We start from the raw sequence: 27,124 nt of genomic DNA, 5'->3' as shown, positions 1-27,124 counted from the left end.
ACATTCTTACGAGGGGTCTGATAATGCATATATTCACTGATTAATATCGAGTCTTAAGCATTATAGACTCCTTTTTTAATTCACGTTGTTTGTAATGAGTTCATGTGAATCCACATTGCAACTGCGATCAGCATTCGCCAGTGCCTCCTAAATCACCAGTCGAGCAGTAAACCTCTCGAAGTAAGACTCTGGTTTGGACCGAAACAACAACTCGCATTTCTATTGCGCCCAGAAGCGTAACGTATATATATGCAAGCCAGTGCCGGATTAAGCGAGTGCGAGTCCTGTAGCATATGTGATAAAGGGGCCCTAAAAACACGTAAATATTAAAACACACATTTTTTTGCTTGCACAGTAAAGTAATTGTATTTTTTTATTTGCAATACAGCCAGATAATAAAAATTGAAGGCGGTATAGTACTATAGTAATAGAGCAAGTGCGGAATCACTGAGCCGAAATTGATAGCTTGAAAGCATTTAGTGCGGGGCCCTTGAAAGTGTGGGGCCCGTAGCTACTACATGTGTAGCTACTTTTGCTACGAGGATAATCCGGTACTGATGCGAACGCAGCTTTTGTCATCCTGATGGCTGCTGTCCCCTGTGTGGCACACGGTGAATGCGGCGCCGGCCTGAAAGGGGATGTTCGTCTGCCAGTAGGTGGCGATGTTTCCGACGGTTATCCAAAATGAAGTTATTTTGCGCGGTTACAGTTCTTTTTTCTTCAAATTTCGACGAAGCCGCCGACACACACACACGTGCTATTTAAGCAGCTTGGGATAACTATGAAACGCACCGCCCTGTATATAGACGCGCATTTGCAGTGTCTTGATTTTTGGCAGAGGGAGGTGGAAAATGGTGATGGGGACAAATTAATAAAAATTCTGATCATCGTCATCATCATCATCATCATCATTCACCTCGGCTATGATCACCCACTGCCGATGTAATCATCGTCATACATATGCGGGATGTTGTTGGTGGCAATTGAAACAGAGCACACCCAATTTGTAATATATATGAAGTGTCTCAAAACAGTGATAAAGCATTCATTTCAAATTGTAAAGAAAAATAATCCGTACCAAGATTGAACAGCGGGAGACATTTAACAAACTGTAGGCTCTGGTGAGAGTACATTCCCAAACCGGTGAGGCCACGTGTAAAATGTATCTTGAAAAAAGCAGGCTTCCCATGACACAGAACAATTTTTGGCAAAAATCACAGCACTTTCCACACGACTCCACCTCGTTGAACGCTTTCGCAGCTGCGTTTGCAAATAACTAATCGGCGGAGCAACGACGGGGCCTGGCAAACACAAAAATAAGCTCCGGCCCCTCTCGCCGACACGTCCTCGCCACAAACCGCCGTGTGCCGTGTGGAAGAGACAGCCATTGGCTTCCGGCTGACCTCGTAACGAATGCGTTATACGAGGTCGCGCTCATTACACGCAAATTGCTTGCCACAAATGAACCACAAAAAAATTAACCCGTAAAAACTCAGTTTTTCACTATAAATCCTTTATATGGCGGCTAAAGTCCTCTCGTCCTCTGGCTTGCGATGGCTGCCACCTATGGGTCAGATGATTGCCTGCCACCATTAAGCAATTGGTAATTAAATATTTAAAAAAAATTCCTAAAAAGTGTAAAGTTATGGAAAGTTTTTTTCCACGAAAATAAATTGTCACGCACAACGAGTCTGTGTGCAAAATGTCAGCTCGATTGGATCACGGGAAGTGGGTTAAAAAACGACCGAAAGATTTGCACGGTCGTAAGCGCGCAAGCAAGCAAGCAAGTGAACTTAATATAAAGGATTTTAAAACACCTCTCTCTGATCTCGTCACCAAGTAGCATAAACCATCATCAGGCGAACTGCGGTCACCGTCGCAGCTGCGGTGGCTTTCGGCTCGCCATCGAACCAAGGAGGTCACCGCATCGCCCCCTTTCAGATGCGCTTTTGCAGCACGTCCGGAACACTCTTCCTTCCGATATTTGGAAGCCACTGAGAGCTAAGCACTTGTAAAATCTAGATTTAAAACTAATTTCTTCAGGACTGCTTTTCGTGTTAAGTTGTCCTTCCCCCGCACCTCCGATTAGCACGGTTGGTTACGTACGGTGCGAAAGAAGTTCAACACACATACATACATACCCGGCTGGTCAGTGTGAGTTGTTGAAGCAAGGGGGGGGGGGGGGATAACAGATATCAATGAATCTATGACTCGTTAGACCACTACTATCGTTTTCTCCAGATTATAAGACTCTCCGCAAAGTACGACGCACATCAAACTTGTGTCAAGCGTCGATAAAGTTATTTAAATGTGGACAGACACACACACACATAAAACTACTGGATTATAAGACCGCAGCCCAATTATTTTTTTGCTCTAATATACAGGGTGAGAAAAAAGTGTGTCTCGTAATCCAGAGAAGACGGAAAATACCATCCACATCCAAGAGTGAACAGCTGGCTTTTCATTATAACACCGTGAGTCACACGGCCTAATGAAACTGCCATATAAAGCCATTAACACCGATTATTTCAAAAAAAATATTTAAAAACGTTTCCAAAAACAATTCTTTATTCTATTTTGGGGCGGTGGCGGGGAGTTTGTTTATTCTAAACTCGGGAGTCTGTGATTGAGTCGCAAGACCTGCGGCCAAATAACTCCTGTGTGTGTGTAGCTTTGCCACTTTCTGGGCACACTCGGCCAAATGCTCCGTAACATATTCTGCCTCGACGAGGAGGAGGGCTGTTGAACTGCCTCCTATTTTGGGCTGTGTGTGCATCCGCGAGATAATAATTCTGAGGTGTTTTTTTATTTCACCGAAATAACAACAACGGTTCCAATAAATATTCACGTATAAAAACAATTAACTCTCCTACCCCACTGATTTAGTAAAGCTAAAGTGATGAATGTATATATACCAAACATTCATTAATATTTGCACACACGCAAAAGACAAAGACACCCCGTACAGCCTTAACAGTCTGTTGTGGCAAGTGCTGTTAGTGACCACCTATATAAGATCGGAACAGCACGCAAGGGGGTGGCTGGGTGACCAGCACCACGCCTAGCCGCCTTTGTCTCCCCAGTGGTGATGTTTACACACCACACCAGGTACTTATTTGAGGCTGAGTCGACCTAGGGGAGGCCCAGGACCTGTTCGGATACTCGTCACTGGTGTTGGCTGTGAGTGGCAATCGAACTCGGCTTCCCGAGTTTCATAGCGCAACACACTCACCGCTACAGTACCGCTCCCCACACACACACATACACACATAATGTAGGGACAGTGCGCGGCCAGGTGGTCACCAGAGATAATTGCAGCAGGGGACCACGGGGGGATGTTCGTGATTGGCTGAGACAGTTCGGGGAAAGAGGGCGTGGCCAGGGGGGGCGGGGCCATGCCGGCGTCACAAAAAGTCAGACCCCCCCCCCCCTCAAATATGACGTCATAAAGCTCTACCCCCCCCAAAACCACATTTCCATTTTGAAAATAAAACATGCTTAAAATCGCTTTAAACTATTGTCATTGTAGTGCGTATTTAATGTGGCGCTGCACTCTGATGTTGTAGGAGAAATTTTGTATTAAAAAGTCTATTTCATTAAGTAGAACGCGTTGTCTATGTTTATTTAAAGTTGCGCATTTTGATGTGACGTCACATTTCTCACCCCCCCCCCCTCTCGTCACACATCGTCACAAATTTCTGACCCCCCCCCCCAGGTGCGTGACGTCATTTATGGACGGCCCCTTGGGTGCTGTCCTATCCAAAGTATCTGTTGTGATTCTAGCCCAAGTGCTGTATGCTAGCCTTAGTTGAGCACTGTGGGATATGAGTGGATGTTGTCTGCACGACATGCCCTAATAAATCAAGCAAAAAGACAGAAGTTGTTCGAGAGTCATCACACATACATGTACAAGCACGGTACATACATACAGGTGCAAAGACAAAGATCCCCCGTATAGCCTCAACATACTTTTGGGGCAAGTGCAGTTAGCGAGCACCTATTAAGTCCGGAATGGCACGTGAGGGGGTAGTGTGGTCAGTGCCATGCCTGCCCACCTTTGCATCCCCAGTGCTGATGTATACACTTCACACAAGGAACCAATTTAAGGCCAAGTACAAGAACGATCTAGAAGATTAGCACTGAAGCGAGCGTTGCGTGGCTCGTAGTGGGTGGGTCGCCTTGGCCCGTCGTCTCTCCGGTGTCGACACAACGAGGATACCACATTGGATGTGCCGCACAGGGACGAGGCATTTCTAACCGCTGCACCACAAGAGACGGAGTGCCATCTGATGCTCAACGGAGTGGGAAAACCAACATTCATCTGAACGCATCGCAAGCGTATGATAAGCGCGGCGACACCGCAACACGCATACGCTGCCGTGGCGTAACGGTTAGCACATCGGATGGGACTTGCAGTCCAGGTGGTGGCTGCCGGTTCGAATCTCCAGCTGTGTCAGTTTAAACAATGGTAATCTTCTTGGTTCTTTCGGTAAAAATAAAACATAATCAAATAATTCTCACGACGTTTCGGCCACAACGCAAGCAGCTGTCCTCAGGTGAAGAACAGGTCTGAGGACGGCTGCTTGCTTGCTTTGTGGCCGAAACGTCGTGAGAATTATTTTATTATGTTTTATTTGTATTATTTTATTTTTTCCATTCTACGTGACTTTACCGAAAGAACCAAGAAGAGGAATCCCTGCAGTCACGAAAGCTTTAAATCGAAATTTAACAATGGTAATGTTGCTTAAAGCGCACCCGCACACACGCACACCGAACCCTGCACCGTCTCTACCGCCCAAGCAGCAGTATGGACCGGTACACCGCACCTCATTCGACGCGGTGGGGTGCAGTGTGGGTATAATCAACGATTTTTGGGTTTAGATCGCGTTATTTATAAATGTGTCGTAACCCTCCACCACCCGACACGGCCAATCAGTAAAAAAAGTGTCACGTTGACAAAAGACAAATAGTTCACTGCTTTAGCCCACCGGTGTGTTGTAAAAATTGTAAATGTTGTGGTTTCACGCTTCAACACACCGGTGGGCTAAAGCAGTGAACTATTTGTCTTTTGTCAACGTGACACTTTTTTTTACTGATTGGCCGTGTCGGGTGGTGGAGGGTTACGACACATTTATAAATAACGCGATCTAAACCCAAAAATCGTTGATTATGAACAATATTGGTCGCGAAAGCCTACGTGTTAAGCAGTGTGGGTACTCTGACCTCTGCCAACAAGTCTGCTCAGTTTGAAAGAGGAGGCGGACATGCGTTGGAGAGGGAGCACTTTCGAGCTCCCTCGAGTGGAGGCCATTCAGCCAGCAGTGGAGCCAGCAAGGCATTGCAGGGCTGCACCTTTACCTTTTGTCTTTTTGCTACCTGTGCAGAAAGATCAGCGGTACGTGCAGTGGTTGGCATACCGTACAGCACTCCAACTCGAGTTCGATCTCCGGCCGCGGCTAACATCAGCGGCGAGTGATATCTCAACGGGCCCTGGGCCTCCCCTCCCCTCCCCTCCTTCGCCGACCTGCGCTTGACCAGTGCGGTGAAGTATGGTCAAATAACCACCAAACCCGACATGGCGCGTGGATGTACCTTAACCAAACAGAGCACAGACAGAGAGGGGCTGTAAAGTCTGCCACACTATGAATATGCCCCCGCATCGCGGTCATAAACACCGTTGAGCGTACATCAACGCGCGCAACTGCGCGCGTGCAGAAAGCGTAAGCAATTACAGGTGACGAATGACACACTCGGACGCGCGCGCGCGCACGCTTCTAAGGAGCACACAATTAGTTTCCCTTTGCGCGCTGCGCTGTGTACAATCCGTCAGGTGCGTTTGACAACTGGCCCCGTCGGTCTGCTGTAAACTTGGGCCCGTGGCCGGAGAATTAAACAGCCGCGGGTGTCCCTCACAGGCAGGTCACAAAAACCAGCAAGTTCGGTCGCCCCGTTCCATCCCTCCCGGCGTGCCAAGGGACACGCGCAGCGACGGCGGCGGCGGCGGCGGGCATGCACACGTTTAGAAGGGAACGATTTCCCGTCGTCCCTCAGCCGTCCGTTCTGGAAAGGCCGCGGCCACGGTCGAGAATTCCCCTCCTTTTTAGGTTTTGTTCTACGGCCCGCGGTGAGCCGTGCGTCGCTGTATAGTGTTGAGGTCGGCGAGCGATGACTTGTTTTCGTTGTAAAGCAAGGCGATATTTAATAGTGATTTGGTAGAGTGTCCTCAATTGCGCTTTTTTCTTAAAAACACCGGTTCCTCGCTTATCCCCTCCCCCCCTCCTCCCCTCTTTGCGCACCTCATCAACAGCAAAGGTATCTTAAGAAAACACGGACCCGGGAGTTAGATTCTCAAAATCTTCTGTTACTTCTCAACGGGCCCTTGTGACTCCACCTCTTCCGACAGGTGACCTCTACCTATTGCTCGAATAAACAAATCGCGTCCATCTCTAACCTCAATAGGCGATGCATTATACATTCGGCGAGCACACTGCTACAACCCTCCTTTGGTGTACATCAGTGTTGTGTTCGGCACCTTCGATTCGCACGGTTGGCTACGTACGGTGCAAAATAAGTTCAACATACATAATTTTCAGAGGGGGGGGGGGGCACTTTCGCTGATAAGACATCAACGTTAGGGCCGCCACACCATTTGAAACCATTGGGGGGTTTGACAGCACAATAATGATGGGTGTGGGGGGTGTTTGGATTTGTGCATTGTCGGGGACCGCACTAAAGGCTACCAGAGGCCGCCAGTGGCCCGCGGGCCATGCAATGAACATCACCGGTGTACAGAATACAAGTGCGATTTTGGAAACTCACAGAGTAAAGCCAAAACACCCGTGGTTGCTCAGGAGCGGTTTTGACGCGTGTGTGTAATATATATATATACCCTGACCCAGACAGACTGGGAATTGGCATTTGTGTTCGGGTGGCAGGAATTAATTTGAGCCGACATCTGGTACCGGCGTTGCCGCGTTGAAACTTTATTGCAGCTTGAACACTTAAAACTTCATGACATAATACTGCGCAGTGATTCATTATAGACCAACGCTGGCACGAGAAATATGTCCAAGGTTTGGTCTGCGGCAAAGGTGTCTAACACTGACCACGAAACAGTACCCACGCGTAGATCCCTCCGCTGCGGTACACATCCCGCCACGTGCTTTCTGCACTGCCCTCTACTGCCCAAAACAACAAATAAAGTTGATAATCGATTATCCGGCTTCCGATATTGTTCGGCGGTCCCGGGGTTCGATCCGTCAAAAACCGCTCCAAAAGTTGCAACCCGGTCGGGCGATCGACGCAACCGATTAGCATGCCAAAAAAAAAGTAGCCATGCTTGATTTCATTGTTGAACATTACACATATAGTACATTATACAAGAAGAAGAGGAGGAGGAGGAGCAGGAAGAAGACGCACGATGCTCACCCCAGCCGATGAGCAGGTAGAGGCGGAAGTGGGCCTCCTCGGAGAAGACCGTGACCGAGAGCAGCGTGTGCAGGTAGAGACCCTCGACGAGCAGCCAGCAGTAGTTGGCCACGATGCAGTACTGCATGAGCACCTGCGCCGTGCGGCAACTCACGGCCGCCTGGCGAGAGAGAGCGCGCGCGCGGGGGGCAAGGGCAACGCACAGAAGGTAAAGATTCTAGATTTGAAGCTTTCGTGACTGCAAGGATTCATATTCTTAGGTTTTTTTCGGTAAAGTCACGTAGGTAAAAAATAAAAATTAATGAAAGTAAAATAAAAAATTAAAATCACGACGTTTCGGAGGCAACGCAAGCTTCCGTCTTCATGTGGAACAGTCACAGCACGATAGCTTGTGTTGCCTCAGAAACGTCGTGATTTTTATTTTTATTTTACTTTTATTAATTTTAATTTTTTACCTACGTGACTTTACCGAAAAAACCTAATAATAAGGTAAAGATTCCCACCACCCCACCCCGGAGAGTCTTAACACATTGTTGGGGCAAGTGCGGGTAAGGGACGCGGTGGGTAGCGTGGGGGGGTTTGCGTGGGAGGGCAGCACCACGCCAAGCCGCCTTGGGCTTCTTAACACATTCCTGCTGCGGAGGGAGCTGGTAGGAACGTTGGGTTGCTCGGTCAAATGGCCAGGGTCAACGGCGGCGTGGTGTATTCCGCAAATATGTCCGACTGTGAGGGCGGGCACAAGCCGGTGTGAGTAGGTTAAACGTTGAGTTTTATAAGGGCACCACGGGGTGACCAGCCCCTCCCCACCCAGCCCCACCCCTCCCACCCCCCACCCAGCCCCTCCCCACCCAGCCCCACCCTCCCCACCCAGCCCCTCCACACTCCCCACCCCACCCAGCCCCTCCCCTCCCCACCCAGCCCCTCCCTGCACAACGGACGGACGGACACAATAATCCCCTGTGGGCTGGTGGAACCGGTGGGTTCCTTACCAGTATAATTGCCCTATAACAGGCACTCATTTGAGTCGATCTGGGGTCGACCCACCACCGGCTCAGATCATCGTCCCCGGTGTTGGGTCGTTAAGCGGGAGTTGAACTCGGGTCGCCGCGGCTCAACGCGTCCCGCTGCCTCGGCTGCCCTTCGTCCATCGTTCCCTTCGAGCGACGAAGCTGCTGCCCGAAGCCGACAACGTACTTCTCCATCACAGTTTCTTATCGGGTCATTCACTCGCGTCTCTTCCCAAATCCACGCGTTTGCTCTGTCCGTCTCACGGAAATCCGGTCGCATCCCCACCAAACTCGATGAGATGGGCGGCAGAGGTTACGCGAGATATTATTTTCTCACGGAATAGTCTTCGCCGGCCGGCTGGCTGGCTGTGTAAAGCGAGCGATACAATGTTATAAATAAATGCGCAGCATTTGTCCCCTTTACAATTTCTCAATTTGAGGATTTTGAGCAAAGGCTGCCCTTGTAAACCCCAGATATATATACACACACACACACTGTGCAGTGTGTGGGACAGATGAAAAGTCAATAGTGATTAGGGCCAGGGTTTCAGCGGGTCAAATCCCACCTCCGTCCAGCGATACCGAGGAGCGAAATCAGAGCATGCGCTCGCTTACAATGGGGACACCAGAGGCCGTGACAATTCACTTTCTAGAGTAAATTGACGTGTGCCCTCTCTGTCGCAGGTTGCCTACCCGACAGCTCGAATACAGCATAATACAGCGGCGCGAGAGAGTACACTGCGGACGCGTCAATACGTTACGCGAAATGGTGTTGGCGCTGGAGTGCGGAGTTGTCAGCGTGCGAGAGCTGCCACGCTGCTCTTCGAGCACGGTGGTGGCCTGAGTTCGATCCCCAGCCACGGCTAACATCGGCATGGGGAGTGCTGTACGAGCCGGCCTTGCCCCCCCCCCCCCCACCGTCACCAAGCCGCATTGACCAATGTGGTGAAGAATGGTCGAACAATCCCCACGATGATAAAAGCCTGTACATTTTAACGTATCAATGTTACAAATTCCCTTATCAACTTCCCCGAATAAAACTCCCGATGCCAGACCTTTAGAGTTTTGACATGAGGTGGGGGGTGGGGGGTCGGGTGGGAATGTAAGACAAACCGATACTTTGTTGTCGATGATGAATGACGTATTGAAGTATCGATGTAAAAACATCACTGGGTCACCGTTTAACCTTTACACACTGCTGGGGCAAGGGCGCATGAATGCTGGCATGCGGCGCGAGAGGGTGGGGCGGCCAGCACGGCGTTCCCGTCCGCCTTTGTCTCCCCCGGTGCCAATGGTGACGCGAGCCACAGCCTGCCAAGCTGGAGGGTTCGGGCTTCTAATTGCCACTGAAGCAACACGGCATGGCCTAGAAAACGAGCTCGTGTCACCGCAATCATAGCGCAGGTGCAGCGATGATCGATGCGCACGCACACAGATACGTGCGGGTTGCTGCTCTCATTTCCAGCGTGGTTTTTTTGGAGTCAATTCTCATGATTGAACGGCGGGCTCTCTGCACAAGGCAATTTGTGTTGTTGTTGTTTTTTATCTGCACCAAACCGTCGTGGTTGCTTTACGCAACCAATCCCTGCCTACTCGAATCCTCCACTCGGGGTCAGCAGGGCTCGGTGACTGCTGGTCGCACTGATAACGGCTGGTCAGGGCGTGGGCCGTTGCGTTCACAGCCACGGCTGTGAGATTAACCCAGGGGGCTCTTGGTGGCTGTGTCTTGGAAAAATATACCGAATGCTTTATAATGGTTCAAACGCATACACCATATTTCTAGATTTGAAGCTTTCGTGACTGCAAGGATTCATACTCTTAGTTTTTTCGGTCAAGTCACGTAGGTAAAAAATGAAATAAAAATTAATACAAATAAAAATATTATTTTATTTTTATTAATTTTAATTTTATATTTTACCTACGTGACTTTACCGAAAAAACTAAGAGTATGCATACACCACAGCCCTGCGACATCGACTATCGGTTACATGTGGCGGCAGGGCAGCACAGTGAGTACCTGGTGCAGTGACAAGGCCTTGGGGCTCGACTCCCTAACTCGGGTCCCTGTCTGTGTTGAGTTTAATAATTGGTTTTTTACCCTTCTATCTGGCAACAAAACTGACACCTTTTTTTTTTACAAGGAGTCATGTTTGCATAGACCACAATACCTGCAGTCATAATGCAAACAAAAAACATAACTCTGATAATGTATGCACTGTCCTTGAAGTTGATTGGTCCACACCCGAGACAGCTTTCCTTAGAGTCTAGTCTCACATGGGTTGGACCAGATGACGCCAAAAGGCGTACATTATCAGAGTTGTGTTTTTTGTTTGCATTATGACTGCAGGTATTGTGGTCTATGCAAACATGACTCCTTGTAAAAAAAATAAAAAAGGTGTCAGTTTTGTTGCCAGATAGAAGAGTACAAAAACAATTATCATATTATTTACTGGCAAATGAGGTTCCAATGGTGCGTTGAGTTTGTTTGTATTTAGTTCTCTCCCTCCCCCTGCTCTGAATGGGTTTCCTCCGGGTTCCCTGCCGTAACGATGAAATGTTACTGGTGAAAAAAGAAAACCCGCTAGGAAAGGAGTGTCGCACGGGATGATCGATCATCAGCCACGGCCAATCCACTGCTGGATGAAGGCCTCCCCAAGCCGCTGCCACCTCTTGTGATCCTGCGATGCAACGATCCACCCAGCAACTGCGCACGAGCTGATTTTATCGCTCCATCTCCGCAGTGGACGTGCCGGCAATGTAATTCCCGATTTATTTTCTGTGGCGCAACAGCGAATTACGTTTGTACAATTTGCGATTCTAGCGTGATACAGTTGTTGTTGTTTTTTTATCGCAGGCTTTCGTGACCAGTATTATTCATAATAGAGGGTTTTTTTTGGGTTAGATCGCGTAAAATATAAACGACGCATTCATATTTACACGATGTAACCCAAAACAAACATTAATTACGGTCGTTTTTGTTCAAATCTTTCCTTTTGCTTTTATCACCTTGGTAGGCCAGGCAACTGTTGCACAGGAGACAATATCCTGGGCCTTGAGCTCCCAACCTGGTGAGACAAAATAAACTTGAACATGGCTCTGACGGATGGCGATCGTAGAGGCATCTGTTCTGTTCGCCGCGCGTGCACTGCACCTTCCGCCGCTGTACGTATGCACGTTCAACTTCTCAAGTATCTATGTATAATGAACTTCATCTTCACCGTACATAGCCAACGGTGCGAACTGGCGGTGCGGGGCAAGGGCAACAAACGAAACGCAAAAAGCAGTTCCAAAGAAATGAGCTTGTCAATTTAGGCGATTTAAAAGCGGAAAACCTCCGGTGGCTTACTAATATTGGCAGGAAGAGCGTTCCTAGTGCGCCGCAGAAGCGCGTCTGAAAGCGGTGACTGTCCTTGTTCGATGGCCAGCTGGTTAACGTGACCCCACGCCTCGTCAGGTTCTCTCTGATCTGCGCAGGGAAACGCAAGTGGCTCCCCCCCCCCACCTCCTCCAATCGTCGACATGCAGCGCTAAGTGGTGTCTGCTTCAACTAATTTGCGGAGGACGTGCGCGTGTGGGCCACAAGCAGCGCGGGGGCGACGCAAGGTCTGATACCTGGAAATTGATTTAACGCGCGTGTCAAAAAGCTCCAGGCCTCGCTTGTTACGCTCAAATCACTGCTCGGCCGCTTGATTGCGCGGCGCACCACAAATGCCCCTTTGTTGCGCGTGTACATGCGCGGCCCTTTATGAGGGGCTCCCCATGCTGCGAGGGACATGGGGGTTATTTGACCATACTTCACCGCGCTGGTGCCGAACAGCGATGGATTTGTCTTCGCTGCCCTCCGCTGTCCGCCAAGCCTGCTGCTGCATCCAGGTTTTTTTTTGGTCTCGTTCAAGTTCAAGTTCATTTATTAGGTATAGCCCTGTGAGCCATTCGGCTCTTGAATCGGGTGCAACCGCAACAAACAAGTAAGCAATGAAAGACAACATTTTGAAGCCACCACACCCACGGGGGCTCGTGACCTCTTGCCCGTGACCCTTCAACGACTTCACGTGGCACCTGTCCCGGCACGAGGGGGGATAATGAGAGTGGCGGTCTTGCTGGCCGCGTCGTGCCTGCCCATCGTTGTGCTGGTTCTGTTCTGTCGCCACCGTGGCGAGATGTTAATTGCCTCACCTGGTATGCGGAAGGTCGTGGGATCGATCCCGACCTGCATATTTGGAGTTTTCACGTCACTCCCCGTGGTCGTGTGGATTTTTCTCCAGGTCCTCAGGGTTTTTTCCTCCAAATTTAGAAACATGCGTTTAGAGTGTTTGGCTGCTGTACATTTCCACGTGATAAGCCACTTAATTGGGCTATCATTCGTGGCCAGGTCACTTCTGAAAAAAGCTATATAGCTCAGTGGGCCTTGGGTGGTAAAATAAAAAATAGTTTAGTTTCGTTTCTACTCTGATCTGTCCCACGAAAATGGCCGGCTCAATTCTCGTGGAATCGGTGATGAAAGCAGAAGACATTAAACGTTTAGTCGTTATGTTTTTGTCGTTATGTTTTTGTCCACTGGTATAAAGAGTCGGTCATCCTCGCAGCATCTTGTGGTCGAACAACGTCGGTCACCGCAGCGCGTGCTCTCAGATGCACTTCTGCGGCCGTCCGGAACGCTCTTTTGATATTAGGAAGCCACTGGAGTTATGCACTTTCAAATTGAGATTTAAAACTAATTTCTTTAGAGCCGCTTTTCGTGTTCCGTTTGTTGTCCTTCATTAGTATTATCCATTGTTTCAGGGTCTCGCAACTGGATCATGGCAAAAAAATAAACGGCGCCTGCAGCTGTGCCACAAAACATTAACATCGATGGCCAAAGCGAAGGGGGTTGCCTAATTAGCGAGATGCTCGCAACGCACCGCCTCCGAGAGCTTTAGACAGTTGACCTTTCGCTCCGCCGGATTTGATACGTCGTGCATCGACTCGCAAAAGCGCGAAGAAAGCGATAGCCACACGCGCGGTGGCAGGATACGCGCACGCTGCACTCCGATCGCAGGGACGTCTTTGTTCATTCATCTCGCTGCTCGTGAAAAAAAGAATACCATGTTCTTCGTTTGTTTTCTATTTATAACAGGTCAGAGGCGACCGCAGCTGGAGTCTTAGACGCGCCGTGGAGAACAATGACGGGCAGAGGGATGAGGCCGTCCACCGTTGCCCTCCGCCCGCACCTCTGATTAGCACGGTTGGTTACGTGCGGTGCGAAAGAAGTTCAACGCGCATACGTACATGCACGGGTGGAGAGGGAGCGATGAAATCAGCTCGTGTGCGAGTGCCGGCCGGAGTACTGCTATTCCTCTTCCGTCGTGGGTTCGCTAGAGACGGCGACGGCTTGGAGGGGCCTTCATCCAGCGGTGGATTGAGCGTGGCTGATAATGACAACGATGATGATGTCCAGATCCCACGGAAGATGGCAGTCGGGCGTTTTCAACAACCGCATGTGTGAACGTAATGCGTGTTCAACTTCTTTCGCACCGCTTCAGAGGATATTTTGGTCTATTCTTCCACGCTCGGCCAGACACCTTTGAAGAGGTGGCAGTGACTCACACATACACGCAACAAAGACAAAGGACCTGTGGCGGCCTAGGGAAGGCCCAGAACATACACAGTGCACAAAGACAAAGATCCGCCGTATAACCTTAACAGACTGTTGGGGCAAGTGCTGTTAGCGAATAGCACCTCTGAAGGCCCGCACAGCACACGAGGAGGTGGGTGGTCAGCACCACACCCGGCCTCCTTTGTCTCCCCAGTGGCGAAGTTTACACACTGCACCAGGTACTCATTTGAGGCTGAGTCGATCTAGGGGTTGACCCACGCCCAGTTCAGTTAATCGCAACACTATCACTCCCCCTGCAGTGCACACACACTCATGCACACACTCACACACTCATGCACGCAAACACACACACACACACGCGCGCACCTCTGCACTCAGGAAAGCTCCCCATTCGGTGGCGTTGCTCGGGTCCACCTCCCAGTGCGTCTCCAGGAGGGCATCTTTAACCAGGATGGACATGGCTCGAAGGATGAACGATCCAAACAGGTTCATGTGGATGTAGTTGCGGGTGCAGTGCAGCCTCCTGCCCAAGAAAAATAGAGAGAAGAGGGAACGCCTTTGCTCAAAAACAGTATAAATTTGAGAAATTGGAAAGGGGACAAATGCTGTGCATTTATTTACAACAATGTATCGCTCGCTTTACGCAGCCAGCCAGCCGGCGAACATTATTCCGTAACCTGTGCCGCCCATGTCATTGAGTTTGGTGGGGATGCGACCGGATTTCCGTGAGACAGACAGACCCCCCCCCACCCCGTGCACCGCGCGAGGGACCCACCTGAACATCAGGAAGGTGGCGAGTGCGAGCACGAGGGCGGCGAGCGAGAGCGAGTAGCCGACCGTGTACATCTTCTTGAAGCCCTCGAGCAGCCTCCGCGTTCCGTTCTGAAACCCGCAGTGGCCGTCGCGCGAGTCACCACGCCGTCGTCGCGTTCGCACGCTCGTTCGCCACGGGAAAGTCTCAGCGAGTCTCAAGGGCTCTTTGACGGGAGGGTCCTGCCAGTTTGTTTTTTGTTTGTTGCTGTAGTAGTTGTAAAGGGGGCGGTCGTGCTGCTATTCGTGTAATCCCACTTGAGAAATTTGCAGGGACATTTTTCAGCATTGGGATTTATGTCCCAAGATGGGTTACAGTGTATGGGTTTCTGTTTTCGTGTATTACTATCATTATTATATTTAGCTATGCTAGGAAACCAGAGAACGCGGATGAAATCCCTGCCTAACAGCGGGGGGGGGGGGGGGGTGGGGGGGGGAATGTACAAAACTCCACGCAGAACGGCACCCGAGTCGCTACTCGAAGCCAGGGTCCCTCCTGGCTGCGAGCGGCGCTCACTGCGCCCACTCACCGTGATTGGCAGGGCTGGCTACATGCGGCGCGAAAGAAGTTCAACACGCATGCACACACACACACAGCGGGGAGATGGAGCGATGGAATCAGCTCGTGTGCGAGGTAGATGATGATCGTTATCGTTACATCGTGGGTTCACGAGAGACGGCAGCCGGTTGGAGGGGCTTTCATCTGGTGGTGGACTGAGAATGCTGAGAATGGCCGATGATGACGATGACGATGTCCGGATCTCACAAGAAGAAGGCAATCGGGCATTCTTAACAACCCGGCTTTCATTTGATTGTTTTATATTTTTATTATTTTATTATTTCCCTTCTACGTGACTTTACCGAAAGAACCAAGAATATGAACCCGGCTTTCGCATGTAGAAATGTGTGTATGTTGAACTTCTTTTGCACTGTACGCGGCCAACCGTGCTAATCGGAGGTGAGTCTGCGTTGAAGCCGCCGCGTGTTTACAGGATGCCCATATAGGCCACCTTAACATACATGCTGCCGCCCAGATGTCAGCAAAAACGTCAAGAAGAAGAAGAGTGATGGTAGCGGAGACAGGGAGCGCAAATGGTCACGAGAAGAAATTGATGGCAAGCGCAGCAGCAATGACGACGTTAAATCCCAAAACGAAGCGACGATGTTTTTGTTCTAAATTGACCCATGGCAACCTCAAGTGTTGCCTCGTTTAAAGGACGCCAGCGCGTTAATGCTCGTGCTGGTTGACACTAATGAAGCCACCCATGTAAGGGTTTGAATGTTGCTCTCCTGTCCAAACGCAGCCCTCCTTGTGAATGACACTTTCCCATCCATTTCAACAGAATCTTTGACACGTTTTGCGTCTTGACGCAAGGCATCTGTTGCTTTCGGAGCTTTGAATGGTTATTGAACTGAACCAAAAATGTTTTAGTACGTTTTGTCAAGCCTCATCATGTGCGAGAAGAAACATCATACCATCTTAGAAAAAGGTTTTCTGGCTGGATTCCTACCCAGATTCCCGACTGGGGCAACACGAAGAGTAGGGAAAGGAAAAGCAACAAGCAGCGGGAGGATTATGGAGCGACAAGAGAGATGGAGACGGGAAAGGGAGAGGTGGGAATAAGGAGAGCGAGGGTGAGTAAGAGAGACACACACATGGAGAGGTATAGGGGGAGAGAAGTGGGTGGCGTACAGTGGAGGGAGGAGAGGGTTATAGAGGGAGAGTTCGTAGAGGGATAGAAATGGAGACAAAGTAAGAACACGAGATACATTTGGGTGTATAGTACAGAGAAGGGAAGAGAAAGTTGGATAGAGACACGGCTTTATATAAGATTAAAAGTTTTGCTGGCTGTCTGAGAGGTATGGATGGTTACATCCACAGGATGAACTGGTTGTTAATCTGAGCAGAAACACTTTTAAGATTACATTTAACGAGTGTCATTTTGATTGAAATTATGTTCCAGATTAATTGATCAGGCTTTTTATATATATTCCCCCGCACACAGTAGGTACAATATCAGAGCCATCAAATAGCAAATGTAATTACCGGTCTCCCATTCTCCACAAAGATGTGTGCGATTCAGACCCAGATTCCGTCAAAAGCCAATCAAGCAACGACAGTGGCGATCAGTGGAGTGGGGCTTGTCAGCCCGCTGACCTAGACTGCTGTCGGTGATTTGGCCTCTGAGCATCGAGGCCGACTCACATTCACCCACTCCGGCGTGGTGGTGCGTGAAGTAGGCCTCGGCAAGGTAAGATAAAAGTGTAAAAACAACGAGCCTACCTTTACCCTACCTTTAACCTTACCACAATACAATCACTCTACCCTACCTTTTACCCTTTAGCAGGTAAGGTAAAAGGTAAAAAGCAACGAGCTTACCTTTGCCCTACCTTTTACCCTTACCCCTTGGCATGTCGGTAAAACGGGTAAATTACCTTACCTTCTTCTTGTTTCTTTCGGTAAAGTCACGTAGAATGGAAATAATAAAATAATAAAAATAAAACATAATAAAATCATTCTCACGACGTTTCGGCCACAACGCAAGCAGCCGGGAAGACAGAGTCTGTCTTCCCGACATACCTGTTCTTCACCTGAGGACGGCTGCTTGCGTTGTGGCCGAAACGTCGTGAGAATTATTTGATTACGTTTTATTTTTATTATTTTATTATTCCCCTTCTACGTGATTTTACCGAAAGAGCCAAGAAGATGAATCCCTGCAGTCACGAAAGCTTTCAATCGAAATCTACCTTACCTTTCGACTGCAGGGATTCATCTTCTTGGTTCTTTCGGTAAAGTCACGTAGAAGGGAAGTAATAAAATAACTAAAATATTTTTTATTATATTCTATTATTACATTACTTTATTATGTTTTATTTTTATTATTTTATTACTTCCCTTCTACGTTACCTTGCCTTGCTGAGGCCTAGCGTGAAGCGAGCTAGGCCAGCCGCGGCGGAGCGTGGGAAGTGTCTTACGTCTTTGGGCGACTCGTCCTGGCACTGCGAGATGTCCCTCCAGGGCAGGTCATCCCCGTCTAACACCCACTGCCCGTCCGCGCCGCACCTCCGGAACGCCAGCCCGCCTCGCACTGCCGGCCACACCGGGTAACACCAGGGCCTTCATTTCTCACTTGATTCTTCCCAGAATGCTGCCATAGGCTCACCTGCCGTTGGGCTTATCCGTGTTAGGCACTAGCAGTGGAGTGCAAGATATGTACGTACGTACGGATGTATGTTCTAGCCAACCGTGCAAATCGCCAATATCACTTTGCCCTATGTTTCTATTATAAATAAAGTGACATGGTGTGCGGCTGGGTGCCGAAATTATTCCCAGAACGGCGTCCCGGGCTGCTTCCGGCTGCAACGAAGCCCTGGGAAACGCAGAGCGGTGTTGCTGTAACGATTCTCCGTGTGGACTCGCTGATTCCTTCCTCCCCCATCTCTCTCGTTCTCTCGTCTTGCTCTGCTCTCCCTCACGTGCCCCACGCTCAATCAGTGCGGGCCTTCTGGCAAATTGGGAAAGTTTTACCTTCTCTGTAGCTTCCCCCACGGTCTACAAAGTTCTCTCTCCAGCTGTCTGCGCTGCCCTCATTCAAAGTCCAGGCTTTTGAAGATCTTCCTCTCATCCTCTGCCGACGACCTGTCCCCTATCTGCAACGTGATGTCGATCAATCGTAATTCACTTTTATTCCTGCCCCCGTCTCAGATTCCGACCTTTTTGCTGGAGTTGCGGCTCGTGTTGTCGCGTGTCACAGGCTTCAGGTGCTTGGCACAGCTGTGATGGAACAACTGCAGGGCAACAGTTACTACCTCCGTTGCTGTACTACTGGCTCACTACATTCCCCTGCTATCGGTGGCGTAGCTATCGAGTAGTGTACAGGCACTGCAACTGCACCGAAGCCCCTCGGGCCAGAGGCGCTGGGCTTTGGAAAAGGGGGGACAATTTGACAGGGACCCCCATCTCATTGTCTGCACGAGGGCCCATGCCAACGAGGCCACGCCAGCTTCTTCCATACCCGCTCCTTCGCTTGTCTTTGCTTACACTGTATATTCCTGGATTATTTGATTATGTTCGTTTGACACGCATATTGATTTGACCATATCCATTGGCTTTTTAAAGCACTTTGAGGGAGGCTGCTGTAAAAGGCTCCAGCGAGTCGGAAATACAATTACGATTGTAATTACGATTACACTTAATGCGCGCGTGCACATGCAAACGCCTACCCAATATTGTTTACCTTTTTCAAACCAAGGCATGAATGGGGGACAGGACACGTTGACCAGAGAATCGGGCTGCCCGTCTGGCCAGCATGCATACTGGTCGAATGAGCGATTGCAGAAGAGGCCTGCTGCACACAGTGGCACAGAGAGAGAGGAACGGGAGATAAAAGCACGTGTAACTGTTTACCGGGCGGCTACGCAAGACAAGACTGCCGCCGATATGTTGGTCAACCCTAAACAGCACCCGCAAAATCCATGGTAGCAGATATGGATACTTGTATTATGTATGATGTTGAACTTATTTCGCACCTTATGTAGCCAACTGTGCAAATCATTGTTACGTAATGACGCACAAATGGAATAAAATAACAATAATAATCTCCAGTGCGCGACTGTGATCACCACCCGGTACGGAACCACGGAACATAAAACGAGTCTCTGCTCGAAACACAAACACGACGGAGGAGGAGGCATCATCATCACGGCAGCGATGCACCCACTCTGCTACACCTGACCGTAATTATCTTGCCTCAACCACCTCAACGTAAAAAAATATTATAGTTGTTGCTCTACATCAGCCGTACGATGAAAAAGATTGGTCAAGCCTTGTAGAATCCGTAGGGGAGTACCGAATACAAACCAAACTGAGACATACCCTGGGAATAGGAATATCACACAATATCAGAAGAAGGGAGAACTTCATGTAAAAAAACATTGTCTTCAATGGTATATATATATATGTATTATTATAATGAAACTGACAAAAAAACAAGACTTGCAATGTCTCTGTGAGACTTACAGATTTCCCAGAAGAGCTACCTCAACAAGAGTATTATCCTGGAAAAACCAGAACAGGTTTGCCAACACTTCGTGCAGACATGGGAAGCAGAGCTGCAGAGAGAGAGATGAGGGGTGAGGGGTGGTGGCTGAGGGGGAGGGGGAGGGGTGGGTGAGGGCTCAAATCTGAGGGGGTCTCACAACGGCCCAAGGGGGCTTTATAAAGGGCTGAGAGGGCCACAAAGAGGCCTCAACAAGAATCTTGCCGCAGGCCTCCAAAGTATTTTTGTGGCCCTGGGAGAAAGCCTACATCATGGCAATACTACTGGTTTAGTGGCCCAATCTGGAGTGCTCTTATCAATACCATCTGGTAAGCCAGCAATATTTGTTTAGCAATCCTGACTGCTATTTTTATTTCATTATTTTTGTCGTCACACGTGTTTCCCAAGTCTCATTTTCAGGAGGATCCGGTCAAGTATTTTTTTCGCAGTAGGGCATAGCGATTGCTATGTATAATCCCAATTGAGTAATTTGTGGAGAGTGATTTCGGACTGTGACGCCGGAACTCTTGTGAATGACATTACAGGATCTTTAACGTCCACTGTGAAGCAGACGGCGCGTAGTCGTGTTCTTTTTTCTCACGAAAAATACACGAGCAGTCGCCCTGGTTAATACACCGGCCGCATTAACCAGGGGGACCTCTGGATTCGAACCGCGAACCTCTGTGAAAAAGTGGTGAACGCGCTGCCGCTTAGGCCACGTCGATATTTAGGCCCAGGAGTTCGAAGCTGTCCCAGGATTTTCTTGCTTGAACCAATGCCGATGGATTAGCATAATAACCCTTGGCAGGAAGAACATATGTTTATTCAATTAGTTACATCATGTATTACCCAGAATGGCCCAGGGCTCACCGAATGTTTATATAACATTTGTACTTAACTACATCCTGCACTCCAAACTCCGGCAACTGAATCTGTAGTTATCACTCGTATTTTAGGATTGTTTTTTTCTTTTGGATGAATTCAAAATTAGGGATTATCATCCCGAATGCATTTACACTTCAAGATTACATTGCAAAGCTCCTTACCATCCGGATGCGGCTGAACCTCCATTTTGTTTTTGCACTCCATGCTGTAGAGCATCCATTTTGTGTAGGTGTCCATGAGTATTTTGCTGTTTGTTCCCTGACAAAACGACGAAGCAGAACACAATACAGTACAATCAGTGGTGGAAATGGGCCAGTGCGCCCCAGGGTGCCGTGGTGGGAATGACAATTTTAACCCAGTGACTGCGTTCTGAAAGAAATCAAGGATTCATGTGTTTATTTATTTGACTCACAGATAGGCCTCTCGACTAACATCGAGTCCCACAGACACGCACAGAGACCCACAGATAGACACAGATACCCACATACACACAGAGACCCACAGGCATGATCAGATACCCACAGATGGAGCAAAGCTCTTCCTCCTCCTCAGATCTAGTGTGGGTGGGGGGAATCATTCATGAGTTCCCCCCAGCAATATCTTCCCATTTCCAGCCGTAAGTACAATGCGTTACAATTAATATTTATATTGTGTCTAAATGCCACCGCGTCACAATGCCTATATTATTATGTTATCTGTAATGGGTTAACATGACCCATCTTTGTCCCTTACAGGTGAATCGCGGGGCTTAAACGGGACAATTCATAGAACCGCCAAGAGGATGAGTCACTTCTCACACATCTATGTTCTCCGCAATCGACAAAGAGGTTGCCACCTGTCCTGGTTTTCTCGGGATCATCCTCTTGTTGAAGTAGCCACACGAGGACATCTGTAATGTAAGTCTTCCACAGACGTTAAAAATCCCCTTTTATTTGTCGGTAGCATACGTAATAATATACGTACCACTCGAGACGTACCACTCCCCTCGTCTGTCATTCAGAGTCCTCTTCCCTTGATACGTCCCCAATTTTTTGTACCCCAGAGATGGCAACTCCACATTCAAGACTAAATCTCAAGACAAAACATTCTGCCGTGGGCTGCTTCAATTTACGAGAATATAACAGTTCATCGCTTACAGCACAAAACGCGAATTTTTTTCAAATTTTCTTACTGTGGTTTTCACACCTGATGATGATTGCTTGTGTTGCAATCGAAACGTTGTGAGAATTCTATTATTTTATATTTTTATTATTTTGTTTCCCTTTTATGTGACTTTACCGAAAGAACCAAGAATATGAATCCCTGCAGTCACGAAAGCTTTAAATCAAGATTTACACTTGTCTGCCAAATTGTATCACAGTAATTTAGATTTTTTTTTTATCATGGTTTTTGAGCAAGGGTTTCAAAGGCCCAAAATACCAAGCGGCACTATAAATGTGTAAAGAGAAGAGTCAATACGTTTTTTTTATTTGAGCAAAGGTTGGGAAAAGAGAGTCGATCGAGAGGGAATTCCAAAGCCGAGCAATGCGAGGGGAAAATAAAAGTCCCCAAAGAGCCTTTGTGACCTGCACTACGGTGGTGGAACAAGGCGGTGGAACAGAGCGGTGGTGGAAGCAGCCGGTCTGGTGAGCCGAGTCCTCAACACGGTTGGAGGAGTCAATGGGGACAGTCACCGTGGCCACGGCGATAGAAGAGCGATAAGGAAGGCGACTGACCGCCGGCGAGCGAGTGACCAGAGTCGATTGATGAGTGCTGGCTCATCGGTCAACCCGACTGCTTGACATTGAATTCTATGAGGTGCGTCGGGGGTCGGAGCTGCAGTTCGGTTTGCGAGTGCTACAGGAGCTAATGTAGCTATGGAGCGTAACTTTGTTTCAGAATGGGGTGCGACACAGTGCTAAACTAATATTAATTGCAAAACAGAATGAGTAACGATGTGATCCGCACTTTGGTCTAGCTCTCACCCCCTGTGTATAATGAGGAAAGAGTGTGAAGTCCACGGGGGGCTGAGACCACTTTGAACTCATTTAATCTCAGATTTAATCCAGGCTGTTGTCAGTTAGTCTTAGTGATGCCGCCGGCTGGATTAAAATGATTTGGCAGGCCAGATTTGGCCCAGCCCGTGAGCCGGTATTTCGTACAGCTCTTCTTTTGAAATGCTAATCGGTCGAATTTTGACACCGGGTGGGTGTGAATCAGTACATGCCTAGTGTGGGATGCTGGAGACCCACCGGCATGGCAGAAGCGAGCAACAGTAACCACATCTTGCTGATATTGAGCCCCATGTGTGATGAGGTCCATCGGCGCCGGCAGATGTGCTTCAACGTCCTCCGCTCAAGAAATATCGGGGGCCACGCTCGCTCACGCCCGGTGGATCGCGATCACCGTTCGGCATCGTCTCCGTGTCGGTGTCAACGGAGCTTCCGGAAAAATCACCTCGGTTTCATGGAACTTCATTTTGACGACTTTGCATACCCAGAATGTCTGCAAAAGGACAACAACAAAATGCGTAAATATTTGTTATTTCCGGATGAGGCATAATCAAGCCACGTGCGCATTCGGCGGGCGTCGTGCATGTGAACGATATTTAAAAAAAAAAAATCAACGCATGAGCGCGGCACGTCGTTCATGCGATACACAGGGGACTTATGCACAGGGCGGAATGTATATGAAAAGGTTACATGTGTGGACGTCTAAAGAAGGTAAGTTTACACCATCGCACGCAAATAGTTTACTGGACAAAATGATAAAAAAAAATAGTGCAAACTGCTTAAGCAAGGGAGAATGCTTTACTCTACTTTGGAAACAAGCGAAGGCACAACAAGTCATCATCTTTCATATTGCCGATGTAGACGCAAGCAACAACTACAATGTCACATTCAGGTGGTCAAGCCAGATAAGCGCGTCAGGAGCAGTGGAGTGTATCGCCCGTGATGTCTCTTTTGTAGTTGTGGATCGGGGCATTGCGTCGTTATACGTTGTACGGTCTGTTCTGCATGACCAAAGTCACACACTGGAGAGAATTTCATTTTGTGGCAAGGTTTATGCGGTGGATGCGATTTAGAGTGGACCATGAGATTCGTGGAAGATCAAACCCAAGGATTTTCTGCACTGGGTCTCTCACAATGAATTTGTGAGTTATTTTGAACTCCATTCATCTCTCCAAGCTTCATCGGGGTGTTGAACTCGCATTGTTGAAGGTTAAAACGCATGGATCCAAAGGGGGCTTGCCGTGACTTCAAGCGATGATGAGGGATGTTATTGGCGTCCTGATGAAGGGGCAGGCGACCGTTTTCCCGGAGGGTTGCAGCATTGAGGCGGATGGGTGGGGGGGAAGAGATGTGTGACAGTATGCGAGATTAATAATTAATTTATTATTGCTGTCGGATTTGTGAAGATCTCTACTGTATAGACAACAAAGTTATTCCATAGAGAATGTATTTGGCAATTGTCCACAGCACATAAATTATAGCACATACATGATTTTACGTGCTATGAACAAAGGTCGTTGCCCTTAAATGTCACCTGGTGTATATATATATTGTTTCCATTACGGCCACTGTGCTATTGACGGACGTGTTGATATTTTTGCGCACGTGTCGTTTCAACGCTTGTCCCTTAGTTTCCCGTGGCTCGCAGAAATGGGGTGGACCATCTCGGTGTTAATACACACTCCGCTCCTCCGTGCTATCGACCTTTTTTTCTGAAGAACCAGGAATAATCAATCGCCCGTATTCCTGCTGCCATGCCCTTGTTGACTTAGCTTGCTGGTGGGAGCCCTTGTCCACTGGCCCTCCCGAAATATCTTACGATTGTTGCGGGGTTTTTGTTGTTGTTTGCGATCACATTCAAGAATTCTTAAAAACATAAAAATATAAATATATATCCTCCCTCTCACAGCCCAACTGCGAAGAGGCAACATGTGTGCAAGTGGAGAGAGTTAGGTTTGCAGATACGTGCAGAGGCAAAATGCAACAGTCATTTGATTTCGTTATGGCCTGGGATTGCTCCCAGTAAACGTGGTTACGTTGTTGGGCCAATAGTTTTGCCGACGTTCGTCCAACGGTTCTCACCGCAATGCCAACGTTGGCCCAAATTCGACATTTTTACTGGGGGAAAGAGGGAAGGGGAAGAGGTTACGAGCATACTGAGGGAAGACAAGGGGCCGGGGGAGGGGGGGGAGGGGTTTGCAATTCTTTTCTATCATTCGTCGATTAAGTCGATTGTTTGACTATAAATTGTCATCGACTACTTTTTTGGGGGGGAGAGGGGGGGGGGGGTCGATTGCTCGGGGCCCCTTTAAAATTGCTGGACTGGCCGCACATCTTCCATCCTGAAGGTGGGAAACCCCCTCACCGACTAGCCGCGCCCAATGATGATGATGATCGCGACTAGATCGCCAAGCTCTGTCCATCACCTCCCGTCTAGCGATGATAATTGTGGCATCGGAGTTTGTAACAATTTGTTCCCAATTTTGAGGAGCTAGGCAGCTCAATGTAAGGCCCCCACCGGAGGCGGATCTAGAAACTTGGCAACGGGGTCCCAAAATTATAATTTAATTAGGGCTCTACATTTTATATAAATCTTTTTTTTAAAACATTGAACACATTTTCTCTGGTGAATATCAATAACATATCAATTTTATGGATTTCAAGTGGAAATCGCCCCCCCCTCCCCTCACAACTTGGATCTGCCACTGGTCCCTCCAGCCAAAAGTGACGTAAAAAAATGTCCCGGTGAGACATGGCAAGGACAAGAATGTTGTTTTCACAGCTCGTGGCTGTACGTTGCCTTTACCCCCTTCGACTCGCCCCCGCCTGCCTCTCCCCTCTCTTCTCACCCTGCATGGAAGGTGCGGAGGAGCAACTTGGAGGTTCGGACTCAAACGTGGCAGGAAACCTCGAAAGACGTAGCCAGGCTAAGGGGCAGCGATGCGTGTCACCAGGGTGGGGTGGGAGAGGGCAGCTCACCAAGACAGTCACCGGAGCCGCACCGAGAGGTTGGTGACCAAGGTGGAGGCCCATGGTGGTAGGCCTCAACCTTGGTGGCCTGAGACCACCGGTCTCTGCGTTTCCCACGCCAGGTCACGAATGTACAGAGAGGTCACGTGTCCACGACTCCAGTCCACGCGGTGTTGGAAAGGCGTTCGTTTCACGTTGCGCATTCGAGTGTTTTGCCGCTGCAACATGGCATTGATATTCTCCGCGCACATGAAATATTTAGAGTATTAGGCTGCTATAAATTTCCACTTGATGATAAGCCACTTCGTTGAACTATCATTTGTTGGTCATGTGGTCTCTCAAAACGAGCTATATAGCTCAGTGGGCTTTACCTGGTAAAATAAAAAAAAGCTTAGTTTGTATTTATCCTGCACGGTATCCATGCCACAACCCTCCCTAGGGGAGAGAAGGTGGGTCTGACCCATGGTGTGACAGCTGAAGTCCTAAAGCCAGATTGTGACTTCCTGCAAGAGCAGACCTTGATGGTCGTGTGTCAACTTTACAGCGAATATGCGCCTAGCAAATGGAAGCGGGTGATGGTGAAAAGGTGTGATGGCATGAAAGAAATTTACAATGATAACCTCTTGACTTCACCATTTACGTTTGGTCCCATAAACGAACATAAACTGGCTTGTGCCTGTGAATTCGGTGAATCACGATCTCTCGCATTGCCTCGTGCTCAACAGCTGTGCTGCGATTCATCCACGGAAAATGCGAATGCGCCTGTGCACTCGGGAGGGACAAAGCATCGCATCTGTCAAAGGTCAACCCGTAAGTGATTCTAGACTCGGGTTTCGTTAAGGAAAAAAAGAAATTGCAATGGATGGCAAGTAGACTTCACCTGCTCGATTTTGGTCTTGAATTCACCCGATAAATTCCGCTGTCGCGGCGGTATGACCCTTCGCGCAGGACGCGTGTTTGTTTTAAAGCGGTTTCCACTGCGCTCTCTCTTCTTGCAGGACTTTGAAGGGGGCCTCTTTCAAAACGTTGCTCAATCCGTCGCTTCGCCGTCCTCAGGCGACCAGCTGCTCGTGGCGACAAGTCGTGGATCTTCTCACGCGGGGGTCAAGTCCGTTGGTTTGCCTACTCCACCACGAACGTTCACGTCTTTTGTCAGCGTCGTCTAGAAAACACCTGGCAAATGAGGACAAAAGAGTGTTTATCGAATATTTGGTCCGAATTTTTGTTGCATTTCAAATGATTACATGCCCAAAGTCGTAACGTGCTTGCAAATACAATAATATGATTGGCTACGTACGGTGCGAAAGAAGATCAACATACATACATAAACTACCAAGAGAAGTATCCAAAATGTGAGCGACAAATGTGTGAATTTTTTTCTTTTTTACAAAATCA

At 48.7% G+C, this 27,124-nt stretch overlaps 1 protein-coding gene across 1 annotated transcript in view; it reads right to left on the bottom strand.

Annotated features, from left to right (window-relative positions):
- Positions 1 to 26,868, bottom strand: part of LOC144726384 (glucagon receptor-like) — a 47,306-nt gene extending 20,438 nt beyond the window's left edge. Inside the window, exons 1-8 of the mRNA XM_078605050.1 lie at positions 26,610 to 26,868; positions 23,000 to 23,252; positions 20,930 to 21,026; positions 19,083 to 19,193; positions 17,821 to 17,933; positions 14,810 to 14,916; positions 14,401 to 14,557; positions 7,432 to 7,591 (exon numbers count right to left, since the gene is read on the bottom strand). Coding sequence (XP_078461176.1) covers positions 7,432 to 7,591; positions 14,401 to 14,557; positions 14,810 to 14,916; positions 17,821 to 17,933; positions 19,083 to 19,193; positions 20,930 to 21,026; positions 23,000 to 23,053 — 799 coding nt within the window. The 5' untranslated portion in view covers positions 23,054 to 23,252; positions 26,610 to 26,868. The remainder of the gene's footprint in view (positions 1 to 7,431; positions 7,592 to 14,400; positions 14,558 to 14,809; positions 14,917 to 17,820; positions 17,934 to 19,082; positions 19,194 to 20,929; positions 21,027 to 22,999; positions 23,253 to 26,609) is intronic.
- Between the last annotated feature and the right edge of the window lie 256 nt (positions 26,869 to 27,124).

Source organism: Lampetra planeri, chromosome 23 (genome assembly GCF_965212315.1).
Source record: "Lampetra planeri chromosome 23, kcLamPlan1.2.h2, whole genome shotgun sequence".
NCBI classification, from domain to species: Eukaryota; Metazoa; Chordata; class Hyperoartia; order Petromyzontiformes; family Petromyzontidae; genus Lampetra; species Lampetra planeri.
This window is presented reverse-complemented; position numbering and strand designations above follow the sequence as displayed.